At 50.2% G+C, this 27,831-nt stretch overlaps 2 protein-coding genes and 1 long non-coding RNA gene across 10 annotated transcripts; 1 reads left to right on the top strand and 2 right to left on the bottom strand.

Annotated features, from left to right (window-relative positions):
• Positions 1-228: 228 nt before the first annotated feature.
• Positions 229-12,204, bottom strand: B3GNT9 (UDP-GlcNAc:betaGal beta-1,3-N-acetylglucosaminyltransferase 9). 3 transcript variants are annotated; one of them, XM_075765503.1, is made up of 4 exons: positions 11,820-12,203; positions 4,443-4,482; positions 4,031-4,222; positions 229-3,614 (listed from the first exon to the last, which is right to left on the bottom strand). In XM_075765503.1, coding segments are annotated over exons 3-4 (1,299 nt in total). In that variant the 5' UTR covers positions 4,032-4,222; positions 4,443-4,482; positions 11,820-12,203; the 3' UTR covers positions 229-2,316. The 3 variants fall into 3 exon arrangements, with proteins under 3 accessions (XP_075621618.1, XP_075621619.1, XP_075621620.1); XM_075765504.1 differs by lacking the exon at positions 4,031-4,222 and having other exon boundaries at positions 229-3,622; positions 11,820-12,202; XM_075765505.1 differs by lacking the exons at positions 4,031-4,222; positions 4,443-4,482 and having other exon boundaries at positions 229-3,622; positions 11,820-12,204.
• Positions 10,504-26,704, top strand: LOC142603676 (uncharacterized). 6 transcript variants are annotated; one of them, XR_012837567.1, is made up of 5 exons: positions 10,504-10,605; positions 16,610-16,687; positions 22,129-22,227; positions 22,977-25,937; positions 26,505-26,704. It is a non-coding gene; the product is annotated as an uncharacterized LOC142603676 (long non-coding RNA). The 6 variants fall into 6 exon arrangements; XR_012837568.1 differs by having other exon boundaries at positions 10,510-10,605; positions 16,613-16,687; XR_012837569.1 differs by lacking the exon at positions 10,504-10,605 and adding an exon at positions 10,741-11,800.
• TRADD (TNFRSF1A associated via death domain) lies at positions 17,952-25,911 on the bottom strand. The gene is made up of 4 exons (XM_010312957.2): positions 25,770-25,911; positions 22,964-23,241; positions 21,046-21,238; positions 17,952-19,830 (listed from the first exon to the last, which is right to left on the bottom strand). The coding sequence occupies exons 1-4, from the start codon at positions 25,909-25,911 to the stop codon at positions 19,523-19,525; spliced, it is 921 nt and encodes a 306-aa protein (XP_010311259.1). The 3' UTR covers positions 17,952-19,522.
• Positions 26,705-27,831: the final 1,127 nt, after the last annotated feature.

Genomic DNA, 27,831 nt, shown 5'->3' with positions numbered 1-27,831 from the left:
GACTGCTGAACCTGACCACCTGCCTTGGACGAAATCGTAAGGTAAGCCGTGGTTATTTTCCTTTCGTTACCATTAAATTAAGTCCAGCATAAGGAAAGATTTACCAAGTTATCCAAAGTGAGGAATAACGTATTTTTCACGTTGCTGCCTTCATGAAGAATACCCGTGGTGTTCGTCTTACAACGGGCGTGCGGATGTACTTGACAGACTCACTCTGACAACTAGAGGCACGTCTGCATGCTCTCTTTTAATTATGGTATAAATAATTTCCCAAACTGTAAACTAATCACAGGTAATACATTTCTGTACAAGCTCATAAATACATAAGCATCACGCGTGTTAGCAGACAGAGACATGACTGACTATCTCCCACCAGCAAGGCTCTGGCTTATTTCCACACCCTACGCAGCTCCGTGTGACGCTCCCACCAGCATTTTGTACGTCAGGGTTGCATCCTAAAAATAGCCCGAATCAACATCTTTTTGATTTCTGCACAGCTGGCCTTTCCTTGGAAATGCATTATTGTAAGACTTAAACTCTTACGATGAAGATAACGTGTAAGACCGTTGTTAACAATCTACTAATAGATATTACCAGCTTGCTTTCCTCCATGGCGTGCGTAGTTAATACGAGCGCTGAGCCCAGACTGGGTGGGAGGAAGGTTAAACCCCGCCATGCAATGCAGCTGCAGGCTCTGATCAAGGGAAAGCAACTTCTGGGCATCGAGGACTGATGGCAGGTTTCTCTGAAGCCGTGTCTATGTGTCCTCCTGAAGGGGAGGTTCTCTGATGGGTAGGGGTTTTGCTGAGGGGGATAGAATTGCGAAAGAATTAACAAACACAGTGTCAGAGGTGAATTCAGGCTCTTTGCCCCATGAATTTCATAGCTTTTTAACCTTGATTTAGAGGAATTTACTGCCTCTTTGATATTCAAGAAAAGGACGTTCTTTTAAGGTAATCTGCTGCTGGGGAAAAAAACCCCCAAATGCTTCCAAGTATTGACTGTTCTTTGAAAAAACCAAGCAATCCAGTGTTCTTGTCTGATGCTTAAAATAACGAAGTTACAGACTGACTGAAGCTTGGAAAGCCCAACAGGAAGATCACCGTGAGTTTTTTGCTTTCTTGCAGTAACTTTACACAGGCTTTTATTCTGAAGCCCTTTTGCCTGATGACTGCTTTCTCCCTTCACATGACACCCGCAGCAATATGAAAAGTCTTGGCTGCTCTTTCCAGTTGACTCCACGCCAGGCAAGAGCACCGAGGTCTATAGAAACCAGCCTGGTCCATCGACAAGTTTTCCTTTCGTTTGAAGAACCTCCCAAACGTGACGCAAGGAGCAGCTCTGTGTGGTTTTACCCTCAAAAGCCAAGGCCAAAGGATCTCTCCAGATACAAATCTTCTCAAGGTCTGGATTAGATGGTAAGAGGAATCAGATGCTGTTGGGTGACTCTGAGTTTTCATTGAGTGCCAGTCAGCATAGTGCAGAGAGCCTGAGCTCGTGGAAGTGCCAAAACCTGGTCCCCTGAGCGCGTCAATGGGGCGGATGTTTGAACGGAGGTGTTGCTAACAGTGACAATATGAATGAACAATGAAAAATCAAAACTCAGAGGGATCAACTCGAAGTTCTTCTTGTCCTTTCTTTCAAGGCCCTTCGGAAGTCTGCTCCTTCTTGGTTACCTACTTGCCTGTCCTCTGCTGAACCAGCCACGCCAGCCTCAGCCTCCAGTTTTTCTTCTAGCCCAGCCTATCTGCAATGATGGGACTTCATTTTGATAGCTGTTAGTTGTTCTGGTCTTCTCTTACGAGGCCTACAGAAAGCCAACCAGGCAGCGGTGATTTGATCACTAAGGTGACTTGATTTCCTTCGCTCTAGTTACTGTGTAGTTTGGTCATTTCTCGATGAGCCCGAGCCAAGGTAACAAGTTGACAACGATCCCTGGGCTCCTTGGCGTCTCCTTTTGTCCTCTATCTTCTTTCATTTCTCATGTTTCCAACAATGCTGAAAAATCTCCAAGGATTGCATTTTGCAATGTGCTTTTACACATTGGCCCACTAAGTGCTACTATAATTCTAATAAATAATAATAAGTTAAAGATACTGTTATGATTATTTGGACTCATTAATGGAGAAGGACCTACACGGTATGTGTGTGCAAACGTGGAATTTTGGCAAATTCCTGCAATAGTTTCTCATCTTAACCTTGTAAATAAGATGTGCTAAAATGCTCTACTTCTAAAGTCAGTTCATCTGGTTCCAACAGGTCCAGGTTCCCTTTCTCAGCCGGTTTTCTATGTGTTTCTGCCGCAGTCTGCCTGCATTATCTGAGGTGGGATGCCTGGGGTGTTGTTTGAGCTTTCTTTTTCCATTGGAAAGGCTGCCTCACTTGCTTCTTCTGAGTACAGGAAAGACGTGGGCTGTGGAGCAGGTTCCACATTAGCCAGATCTCAGCAACTTTCAGACTGTGAACTACCATGAGGTCTTTGTAAAAACAGGGGTCAAATGTCTGTAGGTGTGGGGCAGCAGAAGGCTTGACAATGCCAAAGGTCTTGAATCCTTCATGCAAAATGGGTTTGAGGTTGATTCTCTGTAAGCACATGCCCAAAAAGACGTCGTCGATGGGGAAGAGTTCCACCTCTCTGCAAGCCCTGGAGAGCTTCCTCATGGTGCGGCTGGACAGCAAAAACCCTCCTCCTCCTGCGTAGGCTGGATAGATGCTGAGCCCATACATGGTTTCTGGGATGTAGTATTTGCTCTTTCGGACACGGATAGGGCGGGCATTGTAGATGATGTCCCCAACGAAGAGATCCTCGGTGGGGTCATGTCTCTGAAGGAAGTCGACAATGTTCTCGACGTTGACAAAAACATCGGCGTCACCTTTAAAAATAAATTTCACATTGCGGCAGAATTCAGCAGCCCAGTTCAGGAAGTGGATCTCCTTCAGGGTCAGATTGAAGAAAGTGTCCATGAAGTCCCAGAGTAAAATGTCCCGGTACGTCTGACTCTCCTGGTGGATCAGGGTCTCCCACGTTGCCAGCACTGTCCTATTCTTTGGTGTCCCCAGGAGGAACACTCGCTGGATCTGCTCCCCGTTCACCAAACCCTCCCTGCCCCAAGTTTTCCGGACAATCTCACGTCTATCGAAGTCTTCAACTACCGATTTGATAGCAATGAGCAGAAAGGGACCTCCAGGAGTTTTTCTGCATTTCTTGGGCTGGTTAATGAGGAGATTGAAGTTCCTGTTATCCTTGTTTAGGAGGTAACGCTTGAAGGCAGAGTCGGTCAACGGGGATGGAGTTGTAGTTGGGACCCCGTTGTTGGCCACTTCTGTTCGTCTAACGACGGGAGTTACTTGGGGTCTGGGTACCGTTGCCTCTGCTGGCATCGGTCTCCAAGGTGCTTTGGGGTCAGAGAATATTTTTGGCGTTACCGAAGGCTTCTTCGGTGTCAGCTCCTTGTTTCCTACTGGGACTAAATGTTCCAGCTGGGAGTAGAGCAAAGAGCAGAGCGCTACCAGCAGGAAGAGGGTACAGACCGCATCCCCTTTGAGACGAACTCTCATTGTCTCCGCGATCTTTCTGGGACTGTTAAAATCTGTGTTTGAGCTGCCCGGCACCACTGTCCATCTGTAAATAAACGTACGGTGCGTCAGCAACGAGGAATCGGCAGCTTTGAAGCACACGGCAAGGCTGAGACACCATTAAAAAAACTAGCCGCAAAGCGCGTTTTATTCATGCCAGCGCTGGGACGCGTTAAGGAACTTGCAGAGTTGCAGACCGAACGCTGACCCTAGCGCTCTGGCTCTGTGACTTGGTTAGTTAAGTCACCAAGTCGTCATCCGTCACCCCGAAAACCAGTCCCTAAGCCCAGGTGAGATCAGCCCTTCCTCCCGCGCCCTCCTCTGCCGAACGCGTTTTGCCATTTCGGAGATTTCTCTGCTTTGGGACAAACAAGGTGGAAAATAATGAATGATACTGTTCTGCCATAAATCATTAGGGGGTTTTTTTTTCCCCCCCCTGTTCTAACTCAGTAACTGTTTCTTGCTTTTTGAGCTGAAACGGGGAGGCGCGGAGCTGGCTGGTGAAGGGCAGACTTCAGCGGCAGCGTGTCGCCGGCGTTTCCCTGCGCGCAGAGCCAGCTCTCGTCAACCAGCGATGATTTGTGCCTTCAGAACAACTACGAGGCGCGCGCCTGAATGCACGTGGGGCTATTTCGCTGCCAGTAACCTTTATAAAATATTAAGCCATTATAAGTAACTCCCATTAATAAGGTTAGAAGGGTCACGGGTGTGGGGCGTCTGCCAAATCGCACTAACTGGTAAGTGAGAGGTGGGCAAATAAAATCCCAGTAGGCAGAAGCAAGGCAGAGCCTGGCGTCAGGAATGTTTTATTCACGTGCGAGAGATGGAGCTGCCTTTTGAAATGCAAGATTTGATTCCTGACTTACGCTTTTCCTGGTGATCTGTCTCATTCGATCAGTTCTTCAACTGCAAACAAACAAAAAAAGATAAAATAAAGTAGTCAGAAGGCAGAAAGCAGCATGTACCCATAGGGAAGGAGCTGGTCAAGCCTCCGCAGCTGCAAGGGCAGGTCCTGTCGTCACCACGCTGCTCCCCACAGCGACTAACAGCCGAGTGGACGAGGGGGGACCTGACAGTCGCTCCCGGGGAAGGCAGGTGCCATCGTAATCCCTGCCGTCGTTAGCAGGGAGCGTGCTCCTACAAGTTTAGCTCTACCCGAAAATTTTCCCACCAGTGCACGTCAGTATTCCTGTATAACCCACTGCTAATCTTTTACGCTCGTGCGCCGTTTACGGCTCTGCCTTGCCTGTGCTGCATTAGCAGAAGCCGCCTTTGAAGGTATTGCAGTCGTCTATCCTGAATTAGCTGCACTTGTCTTACCCAAAAACCTCCGTGATGGAGAGCTGCCTGGTCGAGCATCAGTCCGCCTTCGCCTAAGGAACGCTCCTTGCCGAGGACCGACAAGGCTGGAGGAGCCAGGGCGTGCGGCTTCGCGCGTGAGTTATTCCTCCAGCTCGCTGTTTTCGGCATCGGTTAGCCTGCGGAGCACCCGGGGGGATGCTCAGCCCCCCGCCGAGCCGCTCTACGGACCCAAACATCTAATGGGCAGCTGGGTGCCTGGTAAGAATGTGGTTATTCAAGGCGATTATGACTTAAACCGGGACCCTCTTTAGCCCAGTGACATCCGTTTTCAGCAAATCCTTTGTCACTGTCATGGATTGTATCACCCGCTAATTGTTCATTAGCCATCAATTTTGTATCAGCCACAACATTATCTTTTCAAAGCTCCAAATTAGGCTGACGAGTCTGTAGTCAGAAAGTATTAACATAGTGGCGCAACGTTACCTCCAGCCCCTGTGGGATCCAGGCAGTATGTCAAGACCAATGAAACAGAAAAATTAATAAGCCAGTTGAGGTTTTTTGGGGGTTTTTTTGTTATTGGCCAGCCCCGTTAAAATTCTTAGATGGACATTACTTAGACCTCATAATTTTAAAATATTTTGCTTTTTCATTACTGGTTAACTGCATCTCCAAGTTACTCATGAAACGGGCAATATTTCATCATCTGGTGGTATCCAACTGTCTTTTTCCCAATTGCAGCTCCAAAATGTTTACTGACCTCGCCTGCTTTGTCTCCAGTATTACTGAAAACGTTGTTTTAGTAAACGGCTTACCCGTGCCTTGGTAAGGCTCTTTGCATTCCCAGTGGATTCAAAATCACTTCCTCCTTGTCCTGATGACCATGGGTTTTTCCGCAGGCCGCCTTTCTCACCGTTTTCCGTCCTCTAATAGAGATTGCTGGGGTTTTCACCATTTGTTGGCCTTTTTTTACCCTACCTTTCGCTTTTCTCCGAGGCTGGGCAGATGTTTTAACCAGCGTAGCTTTGCTCTTGATCGCGGGACTGTGGACTTTTCTCTGAATCTCTCACAAATTGTTGTTAAAATGCTTATAATAATCAGAAGCTGGTTTCTGTTTATGCTTTTTCTGCCACGTGATTTGGCTCGTGACTATTTTTCAGCCTCGTGAAAGTCTCTTCTAGTGCAGCTCGGATGTTAGTTTGCGTTTTACATCCGTCGTGTGCCAATCACCCTTGGCAAGTCCCGATTTGGGGTGCTCTGCCGCAACCCTCTGCGTTTCAGTTTTGTCTTCCGCCCATCACCAGGAAGAATTTTTTTTGCTCGGTGCTCTCAAGATACCTAAAATAGAGGTCTCGAAAAGCTCATAAGAGCTAAAATCGAGGTATTTTTTGCTCTCCAGAGCAAGCAGGAGATGCGGAATCCGTGATGGGACGGATCCTGAAGAGCGTTGGGATGTTTGGGCATCTCCACTCAAGCTCTTCGTAAAGTCTCATCTCCTTCCCCACTGTAACAGCGATTTCCCCCCCCCCCCCCCCGCCCTTTTCTATGCAAAAATTTGATCTTATTTCGGCTACCAGGCTCCAGCTGGTAATTAAGGAGCTGGATGAAAGTCCTGGCTCTTTTCTGTGTTTAATTTTATCAGCAAGGGTTTGGATTAAAATGCATGTGTCGTGAAACTTGTAATTTCCATGACTTACAGAGTTATCCTGCCAGCATCTTGGAATCTGGCAATAAGCACCCTTGGAAAAGCCAAAAAAAACCCCTGAATTGTTACAAGCCTGGGCTGATAGCCCGAATTTTCTTCTGTGTTTTCATTTATTGAAAGAAAAAGAATCCGAAATAGCGATTTCCATGCTGAAATAAAACAGTTCAGTGCTGAATTTAGACATCTCATTTTCACAAGAAATTGCCAGCCCTTGAAGTGATTCCGTCGTTGAATTATATGGATTTTCCAGCCTTTGTTAGATATTTCCTCCTTTTGAAGGAAATACCCGGGATTATTGCGCAGGTGTGAGCTCTATCCATGGATGTCAGTGTGGGAAAAGCTGTCCTGCTCTTGAATTCAGAGAGAACGATGATTCTGGCCCAGGCTTTGGTATGTCCTAAAGCCAAAAAGATTATTCATCCACCTTGACACCAGGGGAGGGTAAAAATAATTACAGGGCTATCAAAGCGAGCAGAAAAATACTGGCTGCCAAACAAAAGAGATGCGAGCACAGCGGAGCGTTTCTCGGCACGGCATCTCGATGCGTGACCGCATCCAAGGTGGATGCGCCTCTGCTCCGTACGCCGCTATGGGGGATCTCCATCCAACTTGGGCAATGGAGCCGGGGTTATAAAACTGCTGCGTCGCTTGGTGCCATGGGCTTAGCCACCAGGGCTGCCTCCCGTGTCCTCCAAGCTTGGAAAAACGGGCAGTTGTCCCTCTTTTTGGTGTTGGCTGCCAGGGGATGGCTGCAGCAGGGATCTTGCGTCCAGCTTGAGCAGATCTGAGCGGGACGGTGTGGTTTGTCCCAGTGGTGGGACAAGGAGGTCCCAGGAGCATCGTGTGCTGGGCTGCAGGAAGAGGTCAAGAGGTCCCACGTCCACGAGGCATCAGCACAGGGAGCCCGTATGTAGGGAACGTGCTGGAAGGACAGAGGGGGTCACAGCCTGCACGGCCCAAGAGGCAACGAAACGCTCAAAAGCTGGAAGTGATCGGGCCTGGGCACGGCGCCCTGGTGAGCATCCAGGCAGGGAATCTGACCTGCGCTGTTGCACGCTTGGGCAGAGGGCCCAGTCCTCCGCCTGGTTTGTATTTATTTGAGAGGAGGATTCTGAAATATGGCCAAGGAGTGCTGCAATAAAAGCAGTTAAATGCTGATTTTAAAAAAAAAAAAAACTTTTTTTTTTTTTTTTTTTAAAGTCCTTCATTCTCAGTCGAATGACACGAAGCCTTGAGCTCATCCTGGAAACTTCCTTCTTTTACAGCAGCCATCACGTCTCCATCACTTGGCACTTCTGCTCACATGGGCCCAGGTGGGGAAAAGCCTCTGGATCCTGTCCCCGAATTCAGTCAAGAAGCCTTGGTGATTCTGGCATGTTGCTTTGTGCCTTGAAGAGTGGTTATTCAACATAAAAAAGCAGCTGCGACTGCGAGGCAAGCTGAAAATGTGGTACACCAAGCAAAAGGGTATGAAACACAACAGCGAGCTCTGCGCGCTGGTCCCAGCCCGGCTCACGGGACCATCCATCCCCACCAAGCACGGCTGTGGCTTGTCCCCGGATCGACTTGCCGCAGCGCACGGGAAGCATTTCCAGCTCCCTCCCGGCTCCCCTCCTCCCTCCTGATGCTGGAGCTGCCCCTGGTAGGTTTGGGTTGGGCAACATGTACGTTGTGTGGGCCACGCAGTACGGGGGGCCGTGGTTGCCGATGGAGATGTCTTCTCTGTCTCTCTGTAAGATGAGCTAAAGGAAGTGTTGGGGATCCAGCACCATTGGGCTCAACGTGGTTTTTTTGCAATCCTCAGGGGAACTTGGAAAATTCTGGGTGGCGAGGGTGATTTGAAGCAACGCTTGGGGTTTTGGTACTTGTTTTCATTTCATGTTGGTTGAACACCTTTCATGAGAACAAAGTCGGGTTGCAAGACCCAGTGCTGGGAAGCGGAGACCCAGGCTCTGCCTTGCAGCCGGGAGGTCTGCGCACGTGTCCTCCTCCCTCCTTGTTTCCAGCAGTTTTTCCACCCTGGTTCACTCAACAAGAGCAAATCAAGCTCCCGCACCGCTCCCTACCTCGCGCTGCCGTTCCTCTGCCGACGCCTCCTGACGCTGTTCAAGAACCCATCAGCAAAACCAACACACCCTGCGCCCGTCCTGCGGCTGGGGCCGCGTAAAACAGACGCGCGCGGACCAGCTTTATCCCACCAGCCCACGATGCCGACAGCAAGACGTCTGCACCGCCTGACGCTCTGGTGACTACATCATCCTACTGACTCTCGCTTGGTCCCATCCTCCGAGCCCCCGAGGGCTGGGAGAGCGTTGGACTTCTCCGTCCACACGCGTTGAGTTGCAACCGAACGCGCAGCCAGGAGCAGCACGCCGTTTTGCGCGGGGATCGCTTGTTTTGCTCCCTTCGGGCCGCGTTGGGCTGCCGTCCTTCTCTTGCCCTTGTGCAGAAACCTGAAGTGAAGCGCTAAGGCAAAGGTTTCACGCTCTCGGCCGAGTTATCTCGGTTTGGGTCTTGTGCAGGCAAAACCTCGCCTTCGTTTTACATCGTATGGGTGTCTGGGCAACGCGGGGTGCCCGCAGGGAAAGGAGTCAGCTTCCAGTGCTGGGTTAGTTCTGCCCATGTACAAAAACGTGCACGGAACAACTTGGGTTTAACCGTTTGAGGTGGTTTTGGTGTATTTAAAGGGGAAAAATAGCTTTGTGTGTCTGAGCAGGGGAAGGAGCCCTCTTTCATTTCTACATTTGGGTGTCACGTAACAAGTTTTATTCCTGCATGGTTTCTCTTTTTGGTTTTGTTTAGTTTGTTTTGTTTTCTCCCAGGCAAAGTCACTAACCTCATCAAAGCTGATGCTTCAAGCGGCTTTGGTGCCGGACAACTCCTCCCTCTGCGTTACAGGGCGTTCGTCAAGAGGGCTCATTTGGAGCTACAGGATTACAAAGTGATGCTGAACAATTGGATCTTCTTGCCTAGAAGAGGGGGCAGGCTGAAATACAAGAGACGCGCTTTGGCGCGTTGGTTAGAGCGAAGCCCTAGAAAAATGAAGTAACCAAAACAAATGCTAAGCTGCCTTACTAGAAAAAAGAGCCCATCGCGTTTACCCACTTAGTTCTGACGTCTATAAACAAACTGAGACTGCGCTGTAGGATTTAATTAGCTGAATGTCTTAATTAGAGCTTTCCCAGGAGTCGAGATCATGAGCCAGAGCCCAACGAACGCAGTGCAGAGGGGCAGAGGCTTGCGGTGCTCAGCTGCACGCCACGGCGCTGCTCGGACATTGCTGGTCAGTGCTGCCGTCGCAGCAGCGCTCTGGCCCCGTGCACGGCGTCACCGGCACGGCGTCACCGGCACGGCGTCACCGGCACGGCGTCACCGGCACGGCGTCACCGGCACGGCGTCACCGGCACGGCGTCACCACTGCTGTTACTTGCATTGCAGCACCTGGAGGCCAAAGATCTGTCGACTGAAACACTTGCACAAGCAGGTAACAAAAACGCAGGCCCCACTCCCGAGACCGTTTCCAACTTTCCCGTTGGAGCTGCTTTTTTCAGGCCAGCGTAAAGGGATGGATGAGATCCCCGCTGTTACAGGACGGGGTGCCGTATTTATCTCTCTGTTTGCCCCAGTCCTGAAATCTGTGGACCAGCTGGCTGGTCCCGTTTTTTGACCGTCTCTCCTGTCGGCGCTGCCAGCCTTGCCGTCGCCACGCGAGTCACGCGTTAGACATCTGCCTGCAAACGGCTGCTGCGGTTGCCTCCTTTTAGCTTTCACCCCAGTCGGGGAAGCTTTTACGAAGCATACAAACGGAAATGCCGAGAAACGGCTGTGCGAAGGCTGGCGATGGATGCCGAGATGTCTGCTGTCGCGTACAGGGGTCCCGGAAAGGAACTTGCACCGTGGCAAAGACAACGCGGTCGTACTGTGATGACCCTGGGCAGCGCTGGCTGCCGGCACGGCCATCCCCGTCACCTCCGGGAAACGCTGGCTGCCTGCGCCGCTCCTCCCGTCGCCCTGCCGACCCGGAGGTAAGTCACTCGCGTGCACGTGGCACCGTTCAGGGACTGCACCTCCAACGCATTTAAGCAGCGCGGGATGTTTTCCCGGCCCGTTCGGGGCAGGACGCGCCGTCGGGGCTGTGTCAGGCACGCCGTGGCGGGCCCCAGCAAACAGGGAGAGCTCCAGCTCCTCCTAAGCGCAGCACCGTGTCCCTACCGAGAGCCTTCAGCTGCCTGCAAGGTAGGAGAAGGCACCGCGCAATTATCTTTGCCTTGAGAGGCGCTTTCCTAAATCTGGGCGCAGGTTTGGGTGCAGGTGGGCTGATTTTCAGAATTACGGCTGGCTCAGCAGCTCAACTCGCACCCCGAGCGCTTCGGGGAGACAGGGCCCTCCCAGAGCAGCGAGCAGAGGGCGAGGAACCTGCCCTCCCTCTTGCAAACATTCATTTCCTCCGGCCCCGGGGGGAGAATAAAACCTTGCAGGCTCATGACGGGGTAAGAAACAGCCTCACCGAAACAACCGTCCTCCTTTCCCGGCCCTCCCCGGGCTGCCTCTTCAGCTCCCTGACCCTCTCCTGATCGGATCAATAACGTGCTGACGTGCCCCAAACCCAGCGATTGCAGCGCGTTGGCATGGACCTCGTCTTGTACCCAGGCACGGACGGGAGGGGGAGGACGTGCTGACTTGCCCCACTAATTTCAAGATGGTACCCAAGGCTGTTTGTTAAAAAATGGGATCAGTAACTGCCCGTTACACTGGAACGGAACTTTTTTTTCCTCTTCCTCTCTTTACGACTCTAGAGAGCTTGAAAATTCGCACGTTTTGCTGAAAGCACACAACGGTGTAACACAGGGGGAAGATTCACGTCCTCTTACTGACGAGGAACGGCTCGTAAATGTAACGTGCCACCACCGAGACGTGGTCACGGTTGGGAAGAAACGCTGCTGTGCAGCGCTGGAGCCATTCTCTAAAGAAGCCCCAAACTTTCTTCTGTAAAAACAACCTAAAACACGCAAAGAAAGTAAAGCGTAAAGCAGCCGGAGACGGCGTGTTCAGAGCCTGTAGCCGACCCCGATCACGTTCACGATCGCGGTTCGGGTTGCTGCGTGTAACAACGACAAGGCGAAAAGCAAAGCCGCGGGCTGGAGGAAAAGGAAAGCAGGAGGACAGTCTCCAGTTCACGCTGCTCGCTGCGAAACTCTCCCCGACCCGCTCTGATCAAACGTACGTGATAGATACTTACATCCCATTTGATAGCGCTGATCCTGCGTCCCCTCGGTAATGTCTCGGCAGCGGGCTGCCAAGCAGGCACATCTGGATGTAGTTAGCGTTAGACATTCCTCAGCCTTTAAGCGAAACCGAGGAAATCCTCGCTGAGCAAAGCGGCGCTCGCTCCCCCGCGCTCTGGGCCGTTTTCATGCTGACAGCCCGCAGAGGTTCCCCGCGCTCGTGTGCTGCAAAACTGGGGGGGGGGATGCGTGTGCCAACGGGGTCCGGGACGAGACGCCGGGCTCCCTCCTTGCGCAGCCTCGCTTACTGTAGCGTGGTGGAAGGAGCGACGGCGGCCGGGGGAAGGAGCCGGGTCCGATTCCAAGCGCCTGACACGTGATCGGCGGGCTGGGGCGCGCAGATGGCCTCCAGCGCCGCGCAGCCCAGCGTCGCTCTGCGCGTCGTCGCCCGCGCCCCGCGGGGAGGGCAGGGCTGCGGGTGTCGAGGGGCTGAGCGTGGAGCCGGGCTGGGGGCTTCCACCAATTCTGCTGGTTTACCAGTTAAAAGTAACAACCATGAAAAAGACTGGGTTTTGGGTTTTTTTTTCCTTTTACTGTAACTTTTTTAAACTTTTTTTCAATAGTTAACGTATTCATTTTTGTGGGGGGGGTTTTCCGCCCACAATTTGGCTATTTTTTTTTTTAATCCCCTTGTGATTATTTACTTTACCTCTGCAAAGGCTCAAAATTAGAAATCGAGATTGAGTTCAGCTCAGAAGGAAAACCCGCTTGGGAGTTGGCTTTTTTTTTTTTTCCCCCAATAGGGAAATGATGGGAGGAGGCAGGAGCTGAGCAGCGCGGAGGCTGAAGACAGATGTGAGGGTCCCTCCCAAAAAGCTGAACAACAACAAAAAAAAAAAAACCCACCCATTTTTTGTTTTCCCCCCATTTAATTTGAATTACTTCAAAACATTTTTATTTAGAGCCAAATCTTAATTGTCATCACTACCGATCTGCCAGCTGACCGCAGCCGCAGCGTTTCCTATCTCTGCGGCTCCGTTTCTTTCTCTCCGCGATGGAAACACCGACCCCTATTCCTCTTCAGCCCCTTTAGTGCGCAAAGGTTTTCATTTACAGTGAACTTGTCACACCACCAGGTTTTGATCTTTTCTGTTGTTTTCACAAACACCCAACTGGTTTTTTTAAATGTAGTGTAACAATGCTTTTTTTATAAGTATCTGTATGTATATGTGTATATATGTGTGTGTATATATATAAAAGTATCTGTACATATAACAATGCTTTTATAAGTATCATGCAGACGAAGAGCAGATTAGTGTCCGCCTCTGCTCAGAGGGGCTGGCTGTGGAGCGAGGGGGACCGCTCCCCAAAACCATCGGGGACCCACAGCAGGTATTTCCACCGCGTTCCCCCACCCAGGGTTTGGGACCTACTACCCTTTTTGTTTGCTCCCGTGGGGCGACAGTGAAAAGAGGCGTTCGTCGCTGTGCGTTGCCTTTGTGGCTGCCGTGGCTTGGGGAGTCACGCAGGCAGCCGGGGCGGTGGAGGGGTTTTCTCCATGGGTGCTTCTACTTGGCGGCCGTCTCCCCCGTACTGTGTTCCCTGGGCACTGATGCACGGCCGATTCCTCCTTCTCACTGCCAGCAAAGGTGCCCTTGGTCCGTCGGTCCGTCCCGTGGCGTGTGACTCTGTCTTACAAGATTGGGTCAGTGATCTCGTTGACCCTCACGAGTAGGTCAACCCCGTTGACCACGGGTTGGCGCGTTGCCCTTGCGCCCGCCGTCGGGCAGAGCCCTGCTCCCCGTCACTGCATTCCTGCAGGCATCGAGCCACGCGGTTGGGAGTACAGTTTTGTGGTAAATAAAGAAGGGCTGATCTTGTGATTTTTTTTTTTTTTTTTCCCCCCCAAGTACTGTCTGAGATTTCAGTGATTCAGGGTGAAATACTGCTCGGCTCGAGTTCACGGCAAAAGGAATTTCCCTGGGTTCAGCTGTCAGGTCAGCCAGTGGCTTCCTGTGCAAAGCCACTGGAGAAGGTTCAACGCCCAAGCTCCTTGGCTCCCCACCTACGGGGCAGGCAGCCTCGTCAGCAAGCTCATTAACGGCGAGGTGCCCTGGGATTACAGCGATGCTGTGGCCTCGGAGGAGTCCCAGATGTATAACGGCACTGGAAGAAAGACGGGGTGCCAAGTTTGGGACAAACCTGCTCTTCTGGCCATCTCTGCTAAAAAAGGCTCGCCCAAGCAGTAACTGGAAACCGAACAAAGGTGGTAGTTTAGCTTGGTTTTGACTCGAAATCAGAGTCGTTACTACCTTGCAGGTGGGGAACCAGCCTTGGCGTGTCAGTAGAAACGGGCAGGACCCTCTCGTGCATCCAGACACTGTGGTGGGATGCTCCTCTGAGAGCTGGTGATAGCCAACACGGCCAGAACTTCAGTGAACCCCTTTCTTACTACCGCATTAAGTGTTTAATGAAAGCCTCTGAGGCACTTTTCATCAAAAGTATATATTTATTTATAAAAAAGAATGGAGAAAAAAATAGACCAAAGTGCTTTCTTCCCCCCACCCCCCCGTAAAAGACAATTCCTTGGAGGTTGAATGTCCTAGACCTGAGTATCCATGGCATTGCAGTCCACAGCTGTGATGGCTGATCCAGATCTGATGCTGAGCATCACCGAAGTCTGAAATTAGAAGGTCAGCAAGGGATTTTTCCACTGATGACTAAGGGACTTAACCACACATCTCCTACGGATTTCAGTTAGAGATGTATGGCCAAATCCTTTCAGTGGCTTTAAAAATCAATCCAGATGAGAAAAAATACATGTAATTTTTGACTCTAGGCCTTAAATTGCATTTGAGCCCATCTGTGTACAAAAGACAAATGGCCAGACCCTTGTCCGGTGTAAAGCAGCGTAGCTCACCAATTTCAGGTATGCAATGCCAAAGCAGATTTTGAAATGAATGGCAAAATTAAGAGGTAAGGAAAACCCCCACCATTTCCTCACGCTGGGAAAAGACCTCTGTCTGGAGCAGTGCCTGCACCAAGCACCTATGGCTTCTCTGAACAAGTAGCTTCTCTAAGCCTACACGCTTTTTGGCCTTACATTTTCCTATCTTGACAGTGGTGCAAAGTACATTCTGTTTTCTGCCTCAGCTTCCCCCAAATTTTGAAACGGATTCAGTTCTGAGACCATTTTACCTGGAGGCTCTCATTTTTTCCTAAAGCTCTGTAACCTGCAGTGCTGTGACATCAGCACCCCATTTTGCATTACAAATAATCCAGATACCAGTCTCTTCAATGGCAGGGGCTGAAAATGGAAACCTGGAAAGCGTTGCTGCGAGCTGTTCCTTGACATTTGTTTTAAATTTGACTTGCTGTGAAAATCTGGAAGAAAATTTTATGATTTCTTTAAGGTCTGGCTCGTGATTTTTAAACGCTTCCGATCACTAACGCTGAACCCTTTCCTCACTTGTGAGTCAAGCAGAGTTTTCGCCTGACAAACCCGTCCCCTGGAAGCAATCGTGGCACGTGAGGACCGAAGCCGCTGGAAGAGAGCACCTTCCCAACCTGCCGTGATGGTGCGGCGGCAGCAGGTGAATTAAACTATGGCGTATTTTTAACAGGCATCTAAGAGGGTTCGCGTCGGCCTTTCACTGACTCTGCCCTCCAGGATGGTTTGGTATTTTCCTTCGTAGACAATTTTATATTGGGGTATACTCTCGGGTTGACTTCTCTCAGACGCCTCACGTCAAAGTGTATCTGGTGAGTGTTTTAATTTTCACTCTCCTCTTTGTTATTATCTGTTTGAACACCGTAGCTCGGCTATGCCAAAACAAATCATTCAACTTCTCCTTTGGATGGATCTTTTATTCCTTCTGGCAGACTGAAAGGAGCCTCCTTCAAATCTGAAACATTGCTAAAACTACGAAAACAATCTGTACCGCAAAAAAAGCCCTCTTGGATCCCTTCCTGCAAGCACATTTTGGCCCTGTTTCTGCTGTTTGTTTTATACTTTGTCTATTTAATTTCTTTATATGCAACAGATTAGCATCTTTACTTGCTTTTAATATTGTGTGCTGGTTTGCTGCACGTTTGATTGTGAAAAACCACCACTTCCCCCAAAATATTTATCTGTCCAGACATATGTCAGTACATAGAGAAGAGCTGTTATGGGATAAGGCCAAATTCACCAGCACCAACGCTGCCCATGCCTTATCTCACACGCTAGACGTTAGCTAATCGGTATAAATAGTAGTAAGGGAGTGTCGTTTGCATGTCTGGCAGCTGAGTAGGTGCAGTACGTGCGTAACTTTGCACAGGCAAGGAAGAAAGCAGGAGCGCGTTCCTCTTCCAGCAGCGTGACTGCCAGGCAGTCACCGAGGGGGCCTCTTACAGCCCGTGGTCGAGCATCCAGCGCTGATTTTCTGGTGCATCAGCAAGTATCCCCAACATTGTTTCACTTCCGCTCACTGCATTACTATCCGAGGTAAAGACAAGCCTCTAATTTCTTCAACAAATCTCTGCTAATGTGTTTTTTTTTTCCTTTGTGAGTGCTTCTTCCTTCCCTGCGTGATGCAAGTTCCCTTGTCTCCGCACGCTGGTGTAAAACCGCTGTAAAATCTTCTACATAAACCAGAAGTAAATTCATAGAGTCAAGCCCCAGCCAAAAATCACTGCAAACAGCATCGTGTACTCACGATCCAATTGATCTATTTCATTCTAAGGCTTCTGTGATAATTGTCTCTGTGGTTGTGCCAGATAATGCAAAATAAAATAATAAAAAAAATAATTCCTACTCTTTTAGCAGAAAGGAGTCCACTGGAGACCAGAATTAAGTTTTCATTGCATCTGACGATGAGGATGACTGATCACGGAAAAGAAGGTATGAAACAGCCACTGCTATGGTCCCAAACCATGCCATGTGCTCAAGACGATTCCACCGTGGAATATCACTGGAAAACCCTTTTCCTTTGAGTCTCTGCAACGAAGGCACCTGTGAATGCTGTTAAAGATGATGATATTCCAGAAAGGTTGCCAGGAGCTCCAGCACTTAATGGCACTTTTGAGAGGGAATCTGTGAGTAAGAGGAAACACATATGCCAATTGCTGGCAGAGGAATAAAATGCACAAGGGTTGCATTAAGAAAAAAAAAAAAAGGCGTATTCATGCTTAGTCCTCTGTAATACAGTAATAGCAGCAAAGAAGTTTTTTGGACTTGAAGTAGATGCTGAATAATAAGCCTTTCTCATTTTGAGCATTAACAGCTGCTATAAAAGCTAGCAGTTCTCCCCGAGTGGCTGCCTTGTAACTGTTATATAGACGTTGTGCACATGAAGAGCTAGTCTGAGAGCTTAGAAATATCCGTTACAAATGAGACAGTAGGCTATACATGTTGTTTTCTAAAAAAAAAAAAAAAATCAAGAGCAAACTCTCTTGCTGTTAAAGTAATTTTCAAGTTTCTGATGTATTTTTTTGTTGTTTTTTTTTTTTTTAAATATCATTTTGCCAGGTGGGTTGTTGCCAAACAGAGTTCCCCAGCTGGGATCTGGCAGGAAAGCTAAATGCTTTGAGGTATGGCTCTACAGCAGCCTAAGTTAACTAACACCAGCATCGCTGTGCTGGTCCCAAAAGCAAAACTGTCAAGAGACGTAATTGCTTCTTTTGGGAAGAGCACTGCTAAGGGAGAGGGTCAGGCACGGAGCAGGAACGGGGGGGGTGAGACTGCAACAGCACCGATGCTGACTGGTTTAATAAAATGCCACGGAGGCGCAGCCTTTGTAGAGGTGGTGCCCACATAAAGTTCTGCTTCCTTTGAAGCTAAGGGCAGGATGGAAACAGATTCACTCACACCCCGAAAACATTCTCCCCATCTTTGACCCCCTCCATTTCCTTTCCACGCTGTGTATGTAACCTCAGGGATTGAAAAGCTGCACAAAATTGCCAGGTTCCTCAGGCTTACATGGAGGAACATGATGCTCAGCTCATCTGAGGCATGTGGACCCCAACCGGGTAGAAGCTGGCCATCTAAATCCTGCTCACCCAGGTCTTCACTTAGCTGCGTTTTAGCAGAAGCGAAGTGAGCATCACCATCCCCAGGAGCTCGGATCTGAGCCCACGCCTAACTCCACGGTTGCGTTCCTCCTTACCGACTGACAGCTCTGACTCCAGCGAAGTGTGTTGTGAGTTGTGGTTCAGAAGACCATCAGGGCTTGCCTATATGAAAGCTGGTCCTACCACGAGTGCCAGCAGCCCGATATTCGTGTGTGCACACAGGCTTCGTTTCCAAGGCCCACTGGCTATTCCCACGGGTGGGAAGGGCAAAGAGGGCTAGAATTAATGGAAAAGGATAAGTAAACACCTATCAGGAAGGCGTAGGGAATATGTGAAGGTAATCGAGTTGTTGTGCTTCACGGGACGCATGGCATGCTAGATACTTGTTGCTCTGTGCTTTGTTACGGGCAAAGGTGTGAACTCTGCTCTGTTGCAGCCTGCGTCAACCGTTCCAGGAGAGGGTCGGCTTCTCCCACCAGAACCGAAGGCACGACTCAGCCCTGGCTGTGGGTGCTTTGTCCTTTAAGCCACTTTTAGGCCTCAGAATCAGGGCAGGTAAATCCAGGCACAGCAGCTGATGCCCAATTGTCACACAGTGACACCACCGCCAGGGAAAGGCTCTGTGCAAATCCCGACTCTCGTGAGACACGGCGGTGTGAGCTATCCTCTCGGGTGAACTCAGCGGGCCGAGGGCGGGTGGCTAAGGAGGGAGCGAAGGCACTAGCAGCCAGCTGGTCGGAGCTCTGTGGGCTGGGGTCAGGATGGTATTTGGTGCTGCGACACACCTTAGAGCAGCAGTTCCACAGGTAACTTGCTGACTAAGAGACCGTTTTCTTTCCAGCGCTGTTTTGCTTTTTTGCAGACGCAGGCTCCCTCGCGTTGGTGGGAAAGAGCTAAGCGCAATGCGGCCCATAATATTATTGTCCGTCACGGTTCAGAAAAAGTTGGGAATCGTTCTCTGAATTTGTGTTTGTCCGTATTGCTTGTTCAGTGCCTGAAATTTGTTCTACAGCAGCAATCTTGTGCTCTGTGGAAGATGATGACTGTGCCAGGTAAAAGGGAAACCTGCAGGTGGTGAGAGGTGGGAAGGAGCTATACCAGGGTAGGGCAGGACAGATGCACTTGCCACAGATGTTCTTCATCTGAAGAACAAAGAAGGAAAATAATATAAAATTGACTTTTCCTTAATTTCACCTCCGTCTTTGCTTGATGTCTGAGGGCATAAACATCTTGAACATAAAAAAATATATTGCAGCTCTCCAGGTGATGGCCCCGGGCCACAGCCTGAGAAACCGTGGCCTTGTCTGCTTCCCAGAGAAACTATCTGAGATGCCTTCCTGGCTTTTCTCCTCTCCCCCACCCTCCCCTAGGGCTCTCTAACTGTCTGGCTGCTTCCCTGTGACATTTCAGTCCCGAAGGACATCAGGCCAAAAGCCTCTCTCACCAGTTCACAGGAAGGTAATGTTGACTTCTGGAAACAGAATGAAATAAGGAACGTCAGAGATCCGTGCTGGCTTCTGCGAGCGTAGAACCTCTCCCCCGGGAATTCCCATCTACATGGAAACCTGCGGTGATATTCAGGACTTTACATTCCCAGACACTGGCAGCAGTCTCATACACTAGCTAAAGCAAGAAAGCCCTTAGCAATGCCGCTATCCTTCGGGCTCTAGGAGCAGTCCTCAGTGGAATGGAGGCCCAAGAGCTCCTCAGCCAAGCTGATGAGACTGTTTTCTTCCAGGGCTGCGATCAGCCGCGCTATTGTGGCCTTCTTCCCCTCCGACTGGATAAATCTGAGAAGCAGCTGATAGGCTTGTTCGTATAGTCCCTCTCGGTCATATTCGAGGGCCAGGTTATCGATGACAGGATCACGCAGAGCCCGGCAGCTCTTCTGCAAAGAGCGACCCACTTGCTTCCATTTCTTGGACACGAGCTTGGCGAATTTCTGGTGGTCGTCTGGTGTGAGCGTTCTGTTGGCTGAAAGGGACAGAGGGCAGGTAAAACATCGCGGCTTCATGGCTGATGTGATGCAGCTTGGGCCAGTCCAAGATTTGCTCAATATTGTGTGGAGCAGGGAATCTGTTCAGCGTCCACAGCACATCACTAAAGTGCTGCGGAGCCGCTCCGCTTGTCCTCCGGTGTTTTAACACCAGGACGGCACTGAGTTTGGAGCAGAAGCGCAAGAGCAGTGAAGCTGAAGGACTGCCCCGCCACGGGCAGGGGGGAGGCACACGGCTCTGGTCCCCCCTCCACTGGGAAGGGAAAACCAGCTGGAGTAAGCCCCACCGCTCAGGGCGTCCCCGCTCTCTGCGTATGAGCTGGACACATCCACTCTCCCTGAGGTCTGCTGTCCCTCAGTGCAGTGCTGGTGCCTCGAGCAGCAAGCTGTAGCACGTGGTGACACACTTACCTGCTCACAGTCATCTGGCCTGGCACGTCTGAGCTCCCTGCCTTGCTCAGACCGCTCCCTTACCGAAAACCCTCCCACACCATCAGAGTGCCTGGGCTTGCCCCGGCCCTGCAAGTTTGGCAATGCCTATTTTCCAGAGGTTGTCTTTTTCTTTTTTTCTTTTTTTTTTTTTTTTTGAGATGGACATCCTTTTTATTTGTTTCAGCCTTTCAAAAGCAACTTGGCGAGGCCTTTCTGACCAAGTCCCCTGGTCCCTACCTAAGCATCCTCAAATACTGAAATGCAGACGGGAGCGCTCTCCTTGGCTACAGCTTAAGCACGCTCAGAAATGATCTAGCTGATCTCAAGCTAAAATTGCTGTGTGAGACTCTCTGAAAGCTCCCAGCAGGGAGCCTGGACAAATCAGGGCGGATGGGATCCGTAGTAACCTTACCAGTCTGATCCAACCTATGCTATTAACTCACCTCAGCCAAATGACGTGGAGGAGAACTACTCTGTATTCTTCCTTTTGGTATTAAGGAGTTTTAAAATGTGAGGAACCTGGAAGGGACGCAGGCTCTGAAGCATCTGGTTCTGTGCCACCCCAGAAAGAAAACAGGCTGAGACCTGATCTGAAGCAGTATGGCAATGCCTTAGGGCTACTGTAATTCCTTCCTTATGAGATGCTGGGAAACCCCAGATGTATCCGAGGCAGACCCCAATAAGCAGTCACGCTAATCCTCCCTTTGGGGCTTTGGGGCGAGGAAGACCATGGGCTCTCTCGGTCAGTTCTAGCTACTCACCGAACTGTTGTCCCTGAAAGATGAAGGTGACTTGCGGGGAAAGGGAGCTGCCTTGAGAAGGATAAGGTAGAGATGGAGAGTTCAGAGACGCGCAGTCATTTACGGCCATGTTGTTGCTGATGCTCTGGTGAACAAACAGGCTCTTGAGGCATTCCTCCAGCTCTGTGATTTCCTCATCCCGCAGGCGGTCAGGCTGTAATGCAAACAGCATCAGCGATTCCTGCCAGGTTCACCATCTCGCGAAGCTGTAGATGCTTAGCTGGAAGGCGCAGCTTAAGATGATGGTGTCGAGAGAAGAGCAATGAGAGAGCTATAGCCCAAGTTGTAAACTGATCAAATGAGGTAGTCTAATGGACTTCTGGCCGTAAATCTAAGAATTTGAATCTGTAATGTGATATGAAACAGGCAATCTCCCCTTCCTGGGTTTCTCACACGCAGCAGGGAGTGCTTGCAAGTTGCACAAAACTGCTACTAGTCCGTGTTTGTTTTCAGCAGCCCTCTGCAAGAATTAGGGTGCCCCATAGGCAGCGTGGCTTCTCTGACTCACTCCACGTGAGGGTCAGACCCACGGAACAGGGTGACCTGATCCAACAGCTCATGGCCACCAAAACGTGCAGCTCCTGCTATCCCCTTCTCCCTCTCTGCCGCTACATTACCTACGTTCTGTTGTTCCTAGATCCTCTGCAAGCCAGTTCTTCTCACTAACCAAGAGAAAACTAGTCAGACCTCCAAAAGGCAGGTAATGAGAAAAGGAGTAAAGGCGGCAAAGCACGTGGGAAGAGTCGAACCTGGCGAGTGCTCTGACTCAGTCCAGTGTGTAGCTCATGTACGGCAGGCTGGTTCCCAGCACTGCCCTCGGCCAGTGCCGGCTGTGCCACACCGTCATCTTTCCGCCTGTTGCACTGTTAGGCAGAGGTCAGATTGAGTCAGTTTTGGGGAACTGAGAATAAACCCATCTCTTTCGTCCAGTCAGCTAGTTCAGCAGAGGGAGGGAGCAGCAAGCAGAAGTTGACAGGATATGGGATATCACATGGTATTTGGTCCAGGGCTGAAAGGTCTGCCTTTCATTCTCTGTGCTTGCAGAAAAGCAACCTGGCAGAACATGCTCTTGTGCCTAACCTTTCCGAGTGGATGGTGACTACCTATTTCTCAGGACCGTCTCGAGGGAACCAGAGCTATAAGGTATTGCTAGTTCCAGGTGGAATGAAAGAGGAGAGAAGAAAGGCAATGAATGCAATCGCGTCAACTGCCTTGGATTTGTGGTGAGATGACAAGATCTCACTGTTTTTGCTAGCAGGATTAGAGTGCCAGCACCAGTGTGTGATGAGCTAGACGTTGGATATCGCCCCTGAGGGGGAGAGACTTTGCCTTCAGAAGGGCAGCCTGCTCGCAGCAGATGCTGAGTCCCCACTCTGTCACAAGCCGTCGGTATAACGTGCAGCGTGTTTGCACTCGCGCTCCCTTCTAGGTGCAGTTACCATTGCTACTCTCAGAGGAGGTGGTGTGCGAGACAGGGGAGGAAGGTGCCGAGCAGTGACGGGCCCACACAGGACTGCTGTCCTCTCTGCCAGCCTCGCAGGTGTATCAAGGCACACTTGCTTGTGCTCTCAACTGCACCTTCTATAATTCCTCATATAAGTGGTGATAACAGCCATGCTAATTGTTATACACAGAAACCACAGAGATTTAGCAGAATCTCTGTAGGCTGTTTTAGGTAACTCTATTGCCCCTCCAGAAAAGTGCACGGCTCGTTTCTGGGGAAGGGCAGAGCTGTTTCTCCATACTAGATTTGAGAACTGAAGGATGGAGAAGTCAGCAACCCAGCACGCTGCAGCAGAGCAAGATTTGCACCCCCCCTTCCTGCGTCGTGTGCTACTGCTCCTCACTGCTGCCCGGCCTCCCTCCCTCTCCCATTCACCTTTTCTCTGTAGATGCACTCCAAACAGCGATCCTCATCCTTCAGCATGTTGTCAAGGTGCTCGTTGCCAGCCTTCAGCTCCATTTCGAGAGGCACCGTGGTCATGGCCAAGGAGAGCTGGAGGTGATTCTGGAGGGACTCCTGGAGCACTCCTTCCCGGTAACTCTGCAGGAACCGGCGGCAGTTCTCCTGCTTGCAGAACTTGAGCTGGACTATCAGGTGCGGGTGGCTGCAGTGCACTTTGAGCATGTCTACACCATTCACGCTGCCGGTGGAGTCTGGCAGGGAGAAGTGAGCAGAGTCACCATCCAGGCATGAGACAGACAACCCAGACCCACTCCCATCCACCACCAAGCCTGCAATGGAGTAGCTTTTGAATTTTCTTCTCTCTGTGATAAAGTCCTCGGGGATGAAAAACCTGTATGTAAAACCAAGAGGAAAGGAATAAGTGTTCGCTGCCCTGCCACCATCAGTCCCCATGAAGTATGGTGTCCATCTGAAGCCGTATGGTGCTACAGCCCAGGTAATTATCTCAACGCTGTTTGTTAGGGGAGGTTTTAAGTCTGAGGTTCTGTTTCCAGGACAGGAACGGTTATGCTAAACTGGTAGCACAGGTAAATTTTATAGATGAAAGCTCATAGTTCAGCTCAGTGCTCAGTCAGTCTTCAGTCCTCGTGACTGGACTTTCACGCAGTGATGAAGGTCCTGGAAAGAGCCCTAGCGTGTTCTCTCCACCCCGTGCCCAGAGTAACTTTTGGCTGGCTCTGAGCCTTCGACACATCTCACAAACGGTAAATGATAGATCCAGCCACGGGAATTAGGCTACTTGAGATTGGGCCTTGACTTGTTAAGATCTTTTTTGCACAGAGAATTAATTCACAGTAAAATCTAAGCAAGGAGAAGCCAGGGACGTACCCTCTAATGTTAGTGCGGGGGGAGCACGAGCGACCTGCACAACAGAAATCGCCCAGGCTTTCATTCTTCCTTCTCCCAGCAAAATTTAATTTTGATTAGCTGTGCACATTGACCTTGTCTCCCCAGGGACTTTCTATGCTGATGCTGACAGTTTAGCGTACGTGTTTTTCTCTCGCAGCAGAGGCCTGTGGGAGGCTGGCTGTACTGCTTCCAGACCCAAATTAACCTCTTGGCCCATCGCTGCACAGGGCCGTACAGAGGGACTACCTCAGACTCTATAAACCACGCGTCGTGACATTATTTAGACACGCTCGGAGGGACGATCCCAAGGCAAAGCAGACTCGTGTGCTCCACGTTAGGCAGGACAAGTGACCTGCCACTTCAAATATGTGATCTAACAGTGGCTTTACAGGGTTTACTGAGTCCTGGTTGTATCAGAAAGTCTAGTTTGGACCAGATGTATAACTGGGACGTGGGACTAGGCACCTAGCAGAGGCATTTTAATTCACCGTGGCTGACCTGAAATATCTTTTTCTCACTTCCTTCATGCTTTTGTTTTTTCATGAGTGCTGGTTAATCACAAGCTTCCATAACAGGGTAAGAGGGCTGGGGAGGGAAAAGCTGCACAGACATGGAAACCTCACAAATGGTGTACAAGACAGCTGCAAAGCTACCTCAAAAGAAAGAACTTTGTACTTATTTCTTTGTGAAACTTCAGACAGCTTCAGATTTCATGTCCTTTTTAGGTCTGAATAAGCACGGTAGGATTTAGTGGTTTTGTGGGCTTTCCTTTAAATGTGAGAGCAGATTCACATTCCACTGACACAAAGCAGCCATCAATCGAGCCTAAGTGGACAACTGTGTTGAGCTTCCCGCTGCTTCACGTCTTTGGATCGAGCTGCATGATGAGCAGGCCTGTATTGGATCAGGCTAGTCTAGCTGACTTGGCTACTCATGATTGCCAGAAGAAATTAGAGAAGTTATGCAAGCCAAATTAAACAATACAGACTCAGCTGTATGACAGGTAAAGAACACCATGAGAGTCATTCTAGGTAAGCGTGAGAAACTCTTCAAATTACTATTATTCTGCAGTCAGCTTGGTGCAAGGGTGGACAGAGAAATATAGCTTTATGGCCATTTGCATCTCAGGTCCTTTTTTGATGTAAACAGGACTGAAGCGAATATAATTGTGCCTGCTTATATCAGAAGAGAACTTATACCGGCTATCACTAATTTTAAAAAATCAGATTCTCAAAGCAGAAATCATGTTTCTGTGGTGGTATAAAGACAGAAATTAAATCTTGTTTCATAGCAATTGCAATCTTTTCCCCTCCTACATAAACGAGTTTAAATAAACATTCATAAAGTAGGATAACTCATAGGACAGTCAAAGTTGGAAGGAAGCCCAGGAAGTCTCTAGCCCAAACTCCCATGCAAAGCAGGGTCTGCTCTGAGGTCAGACCGAGTTGCTCAGGGCTTTATCCAGTCCTGTTATGAAACCCCCTCCAAGGATGGAGAATACACAGTCATTCCGGGCAACTGCTTGACTGTCCTTCATGGGGAATGTCTGTCCTTACATCTGGTGTCTACCTCTCTTGTTTCAGTTTCTGCCCGTTCCCTCTCATCCCCCATGCACCACTGTGAAGAGCGTGGCTCCATGTTCCCCTCCTCACAGATGTACTGGTCCCCCAAAGCCTTCTCTTCCCCAGGCTGAACAGGTCCGGCCGCCTCAGCCTTTCCCCACGGAACAAGCGCTCCAGCCCCCAACCATCTCGGTGGACCTCTGCTGAACTTGCTCCGCTTTCCTCACCCAGGAGTGTGAATTAAAGGCAGGTGTGGCGTTGCGCGAAAAGATGAGGCGGTGTGCCAGGATATCAGAGAGGACGGGTACCTGCTAATGCCAGCTTCAGCGCTTTGAACACACTAGGCTTCTTCTGGGAGCTTTCGTAGAGAGATGGCAGAACGATGGTCTTGCATGTCGACTGGAGGAAGAGATAAGCGCTGCCGATCCAAGGAGCGGAGCTGCCCGCCATCTTCAGCACCCTACAAAATCACAGAGGTGAGCTGAGACACCATAGGGAAAATGGCCTGATGTCGGGTGAGTGCTCACAGCAAACACTAAGCACAAGTGTGATGGGATTATGGGGATTTAGCCTTACTTCCTAGAGGAGGTGGTGATGTTGTTAAAGCAAGTGCAACCTTTGAGGAGTTTACTGTTATTCTGTAAAGCACAGCACAGTGGGACATGGTGTCCCAAAGACTCAGCAGCTCACAAAGCTCTGCTTTCATTTTCCACGGAAGTCCATTCATTTTACAGTCCAAAGAGACTCCAAAGCAAAGAGTTTCAGTCCTTGTGCCTCTGAGTGCCCAGCCAAGCTGGCAAAGTCTAAAGACGCATAGCTGGAGCGCTCCAGCGAGCAGCCAGCAGTCCTGGCTCTGGCACGTTCCCACGGACTGAAGCCCCGTTGCAGGCAGAGGCGTTTTGCCTGAGGTCCCAGTCCCCTGTTTGTCCTCGCTAAAGGATACGTTACAGAGCCCATGGCTCACATAGAGACGCTCGGGGCTATCCCTCTGCTTTACGTACTAGCTCGTTCATTATTCCTCTCCCCCCACTCGCCTCTTGCAGCAATGCACCTGGAAGACAGCACTTCCACCTCTCCATTCTCATCATGCCTGTTCCTAGCTGGCCACCTAATGCAACGCTTACATCTACCGTAGCTGCACCCAACTCTGCTCCCAAGGCAAAGACGAACCAAAACACCTCCCAGGCTATGGATACTCGGAATGGAAAAGCTGTGCTAGACGGGGCAATGCCAGACTGATGCTGTGGCAGCTGGAGAGCACCCCAGAGCCCAGGAGACAGGCACGGCCACCTCTCCTTTCTGGTGTCTACACAAACTGCCTGAAGCCCCCCAAAACTGCTCCCACAGAGAGCGGTGTTCAGAGCCAGCCCTTCCATCACATCTTAGTGACAAGTAATTTGGGGGGTTTTGGCTCAGCCCCAGTCCCCAGTCCTGTCCCCTCTCTGACGACTTGTTTGCACCTCTGTCACACCATCAGCCGCTTCTCCACCAGCATCCCTTCCTTCCTGCTCAACCCCAACAGCCTTCCCTTGGCTGCCAAGCACTGGCCTGACAGTAAAACTGCTGGCCACGACACTGTCCCTCTCTTCAGATGTCCTTTAGATTGTGGGTGTGAAGGTCTTTTGTCACCAAGGACTGCCAGATCGAGAAGGATGACCTCCCATGGACAGGCTGTCCTCCAGGTGGTACCTGGGGCTGGGAACCATTTCTATCTCTTGCAGCGTGTCCGACAGGGCCCTGGAACAGACGGCCCACCCTGTTTCCTTACTATACCCTTGAACTATGCCCAGCACGGGAGCCTTTTTCTTGTTCAGAAAATACAGGGGGAAAAAACCCAGCAAATCCTAAAATTCACACCGAACTTGGAGTTCAACGAGTCTCTGTGGGATGCAGGAGTGAGTGTTTCCAGGCCGTGGGCTCCCACATCACACAGGCCTTTACCAGATGCTTTTCTAAAAGAAGAAAGACGAGGATGCACTGCTGCTGCAGTCCAGGTCCGGCCTGAGCCTCTGAACACCGGGAAGGTTGGGATCTGGGCACCCATCTCCTATGTCTCACAGAACGAGGGTAACAGAAATCTGAGTATCACCTTAAAAAAACTACAGCTGTGGAATACTTAAAAGATTTAACCCATTGAAAAATTTATCTTTTGCAGTGCAAATGCCCGAGAGCTCCCTACCAGCCCAGAGGCACATGAAGTACAGGGACCCTGCTGCCCCTGCACCCCCTCCCCACGCAGACCGGACTCTCGCTCCTCAGCAGCCGCCTGGTTTGACTCAGCAATGCTGGGGAGCCTGGAAATGACACCAGGCTTGCAAAAAACCCTCAACTTTGCTGTTGTGCCTCTGTAGCGTTATCCCAGCAGCGGGT

This window comes from Balearica regulorum, chromosome 13, assembly GCF_011004875.1.
Source record: "Balearica regulorum gibbericeps isolate bBalReg1 chromosome 13, bBalReg1.pri, whole genome shotgun sequence".
NCBI lineage: Eukaryota > Metazoa > Chordata > Aves > Gruiformes > Gruidae > Balearica > Balearica regulorum.
Note: the sequence above shows the minus strand (reverse complement) of the source record. Positions and strands in the feature narration are given on the sequence as shown.

Excerpts from the sequence above, each read along its gene's own strand:
- TRADD (XM_010312957.2), bottom strand. The coding sequence starts at position 25,911 with ATGGCGGGCAGCTCCGCTCCTTGGATCGGCAGCGCTTATCTCTTCCTC. Across the intron at positions 21,239-22,963 it reads AGTGCATCTACAGAGAAAAG|CCTGACCGCCTGCGGGATGA; the intron begins GTGAATGGGAGA and ends TTTGCATTACAG. Across the intron at positions 19,831-21,045 it reads CTTTCAGGGACAACAGTTCG|CCAACAGAACGCTCACACCA; the intron begins GTGAGTAGCTAG and ends TGTCCCTTTCAG.
- B3GNT9 (XM_075765505.1), bottom strand. The coding sequence starts at position 11,914 with ATGTCTAACGCTAACTACATCCAGATGTGCCTGCTTGGCAGCCCGCTG. Across the intron at positions 3,623-11,819 it reads TCAGCGCTATCAAATGGGAT|ATGGACAGTGGTGCCGGGCA; the intron begins GTAAGTATCTAT and ends GTTTATTTACAG.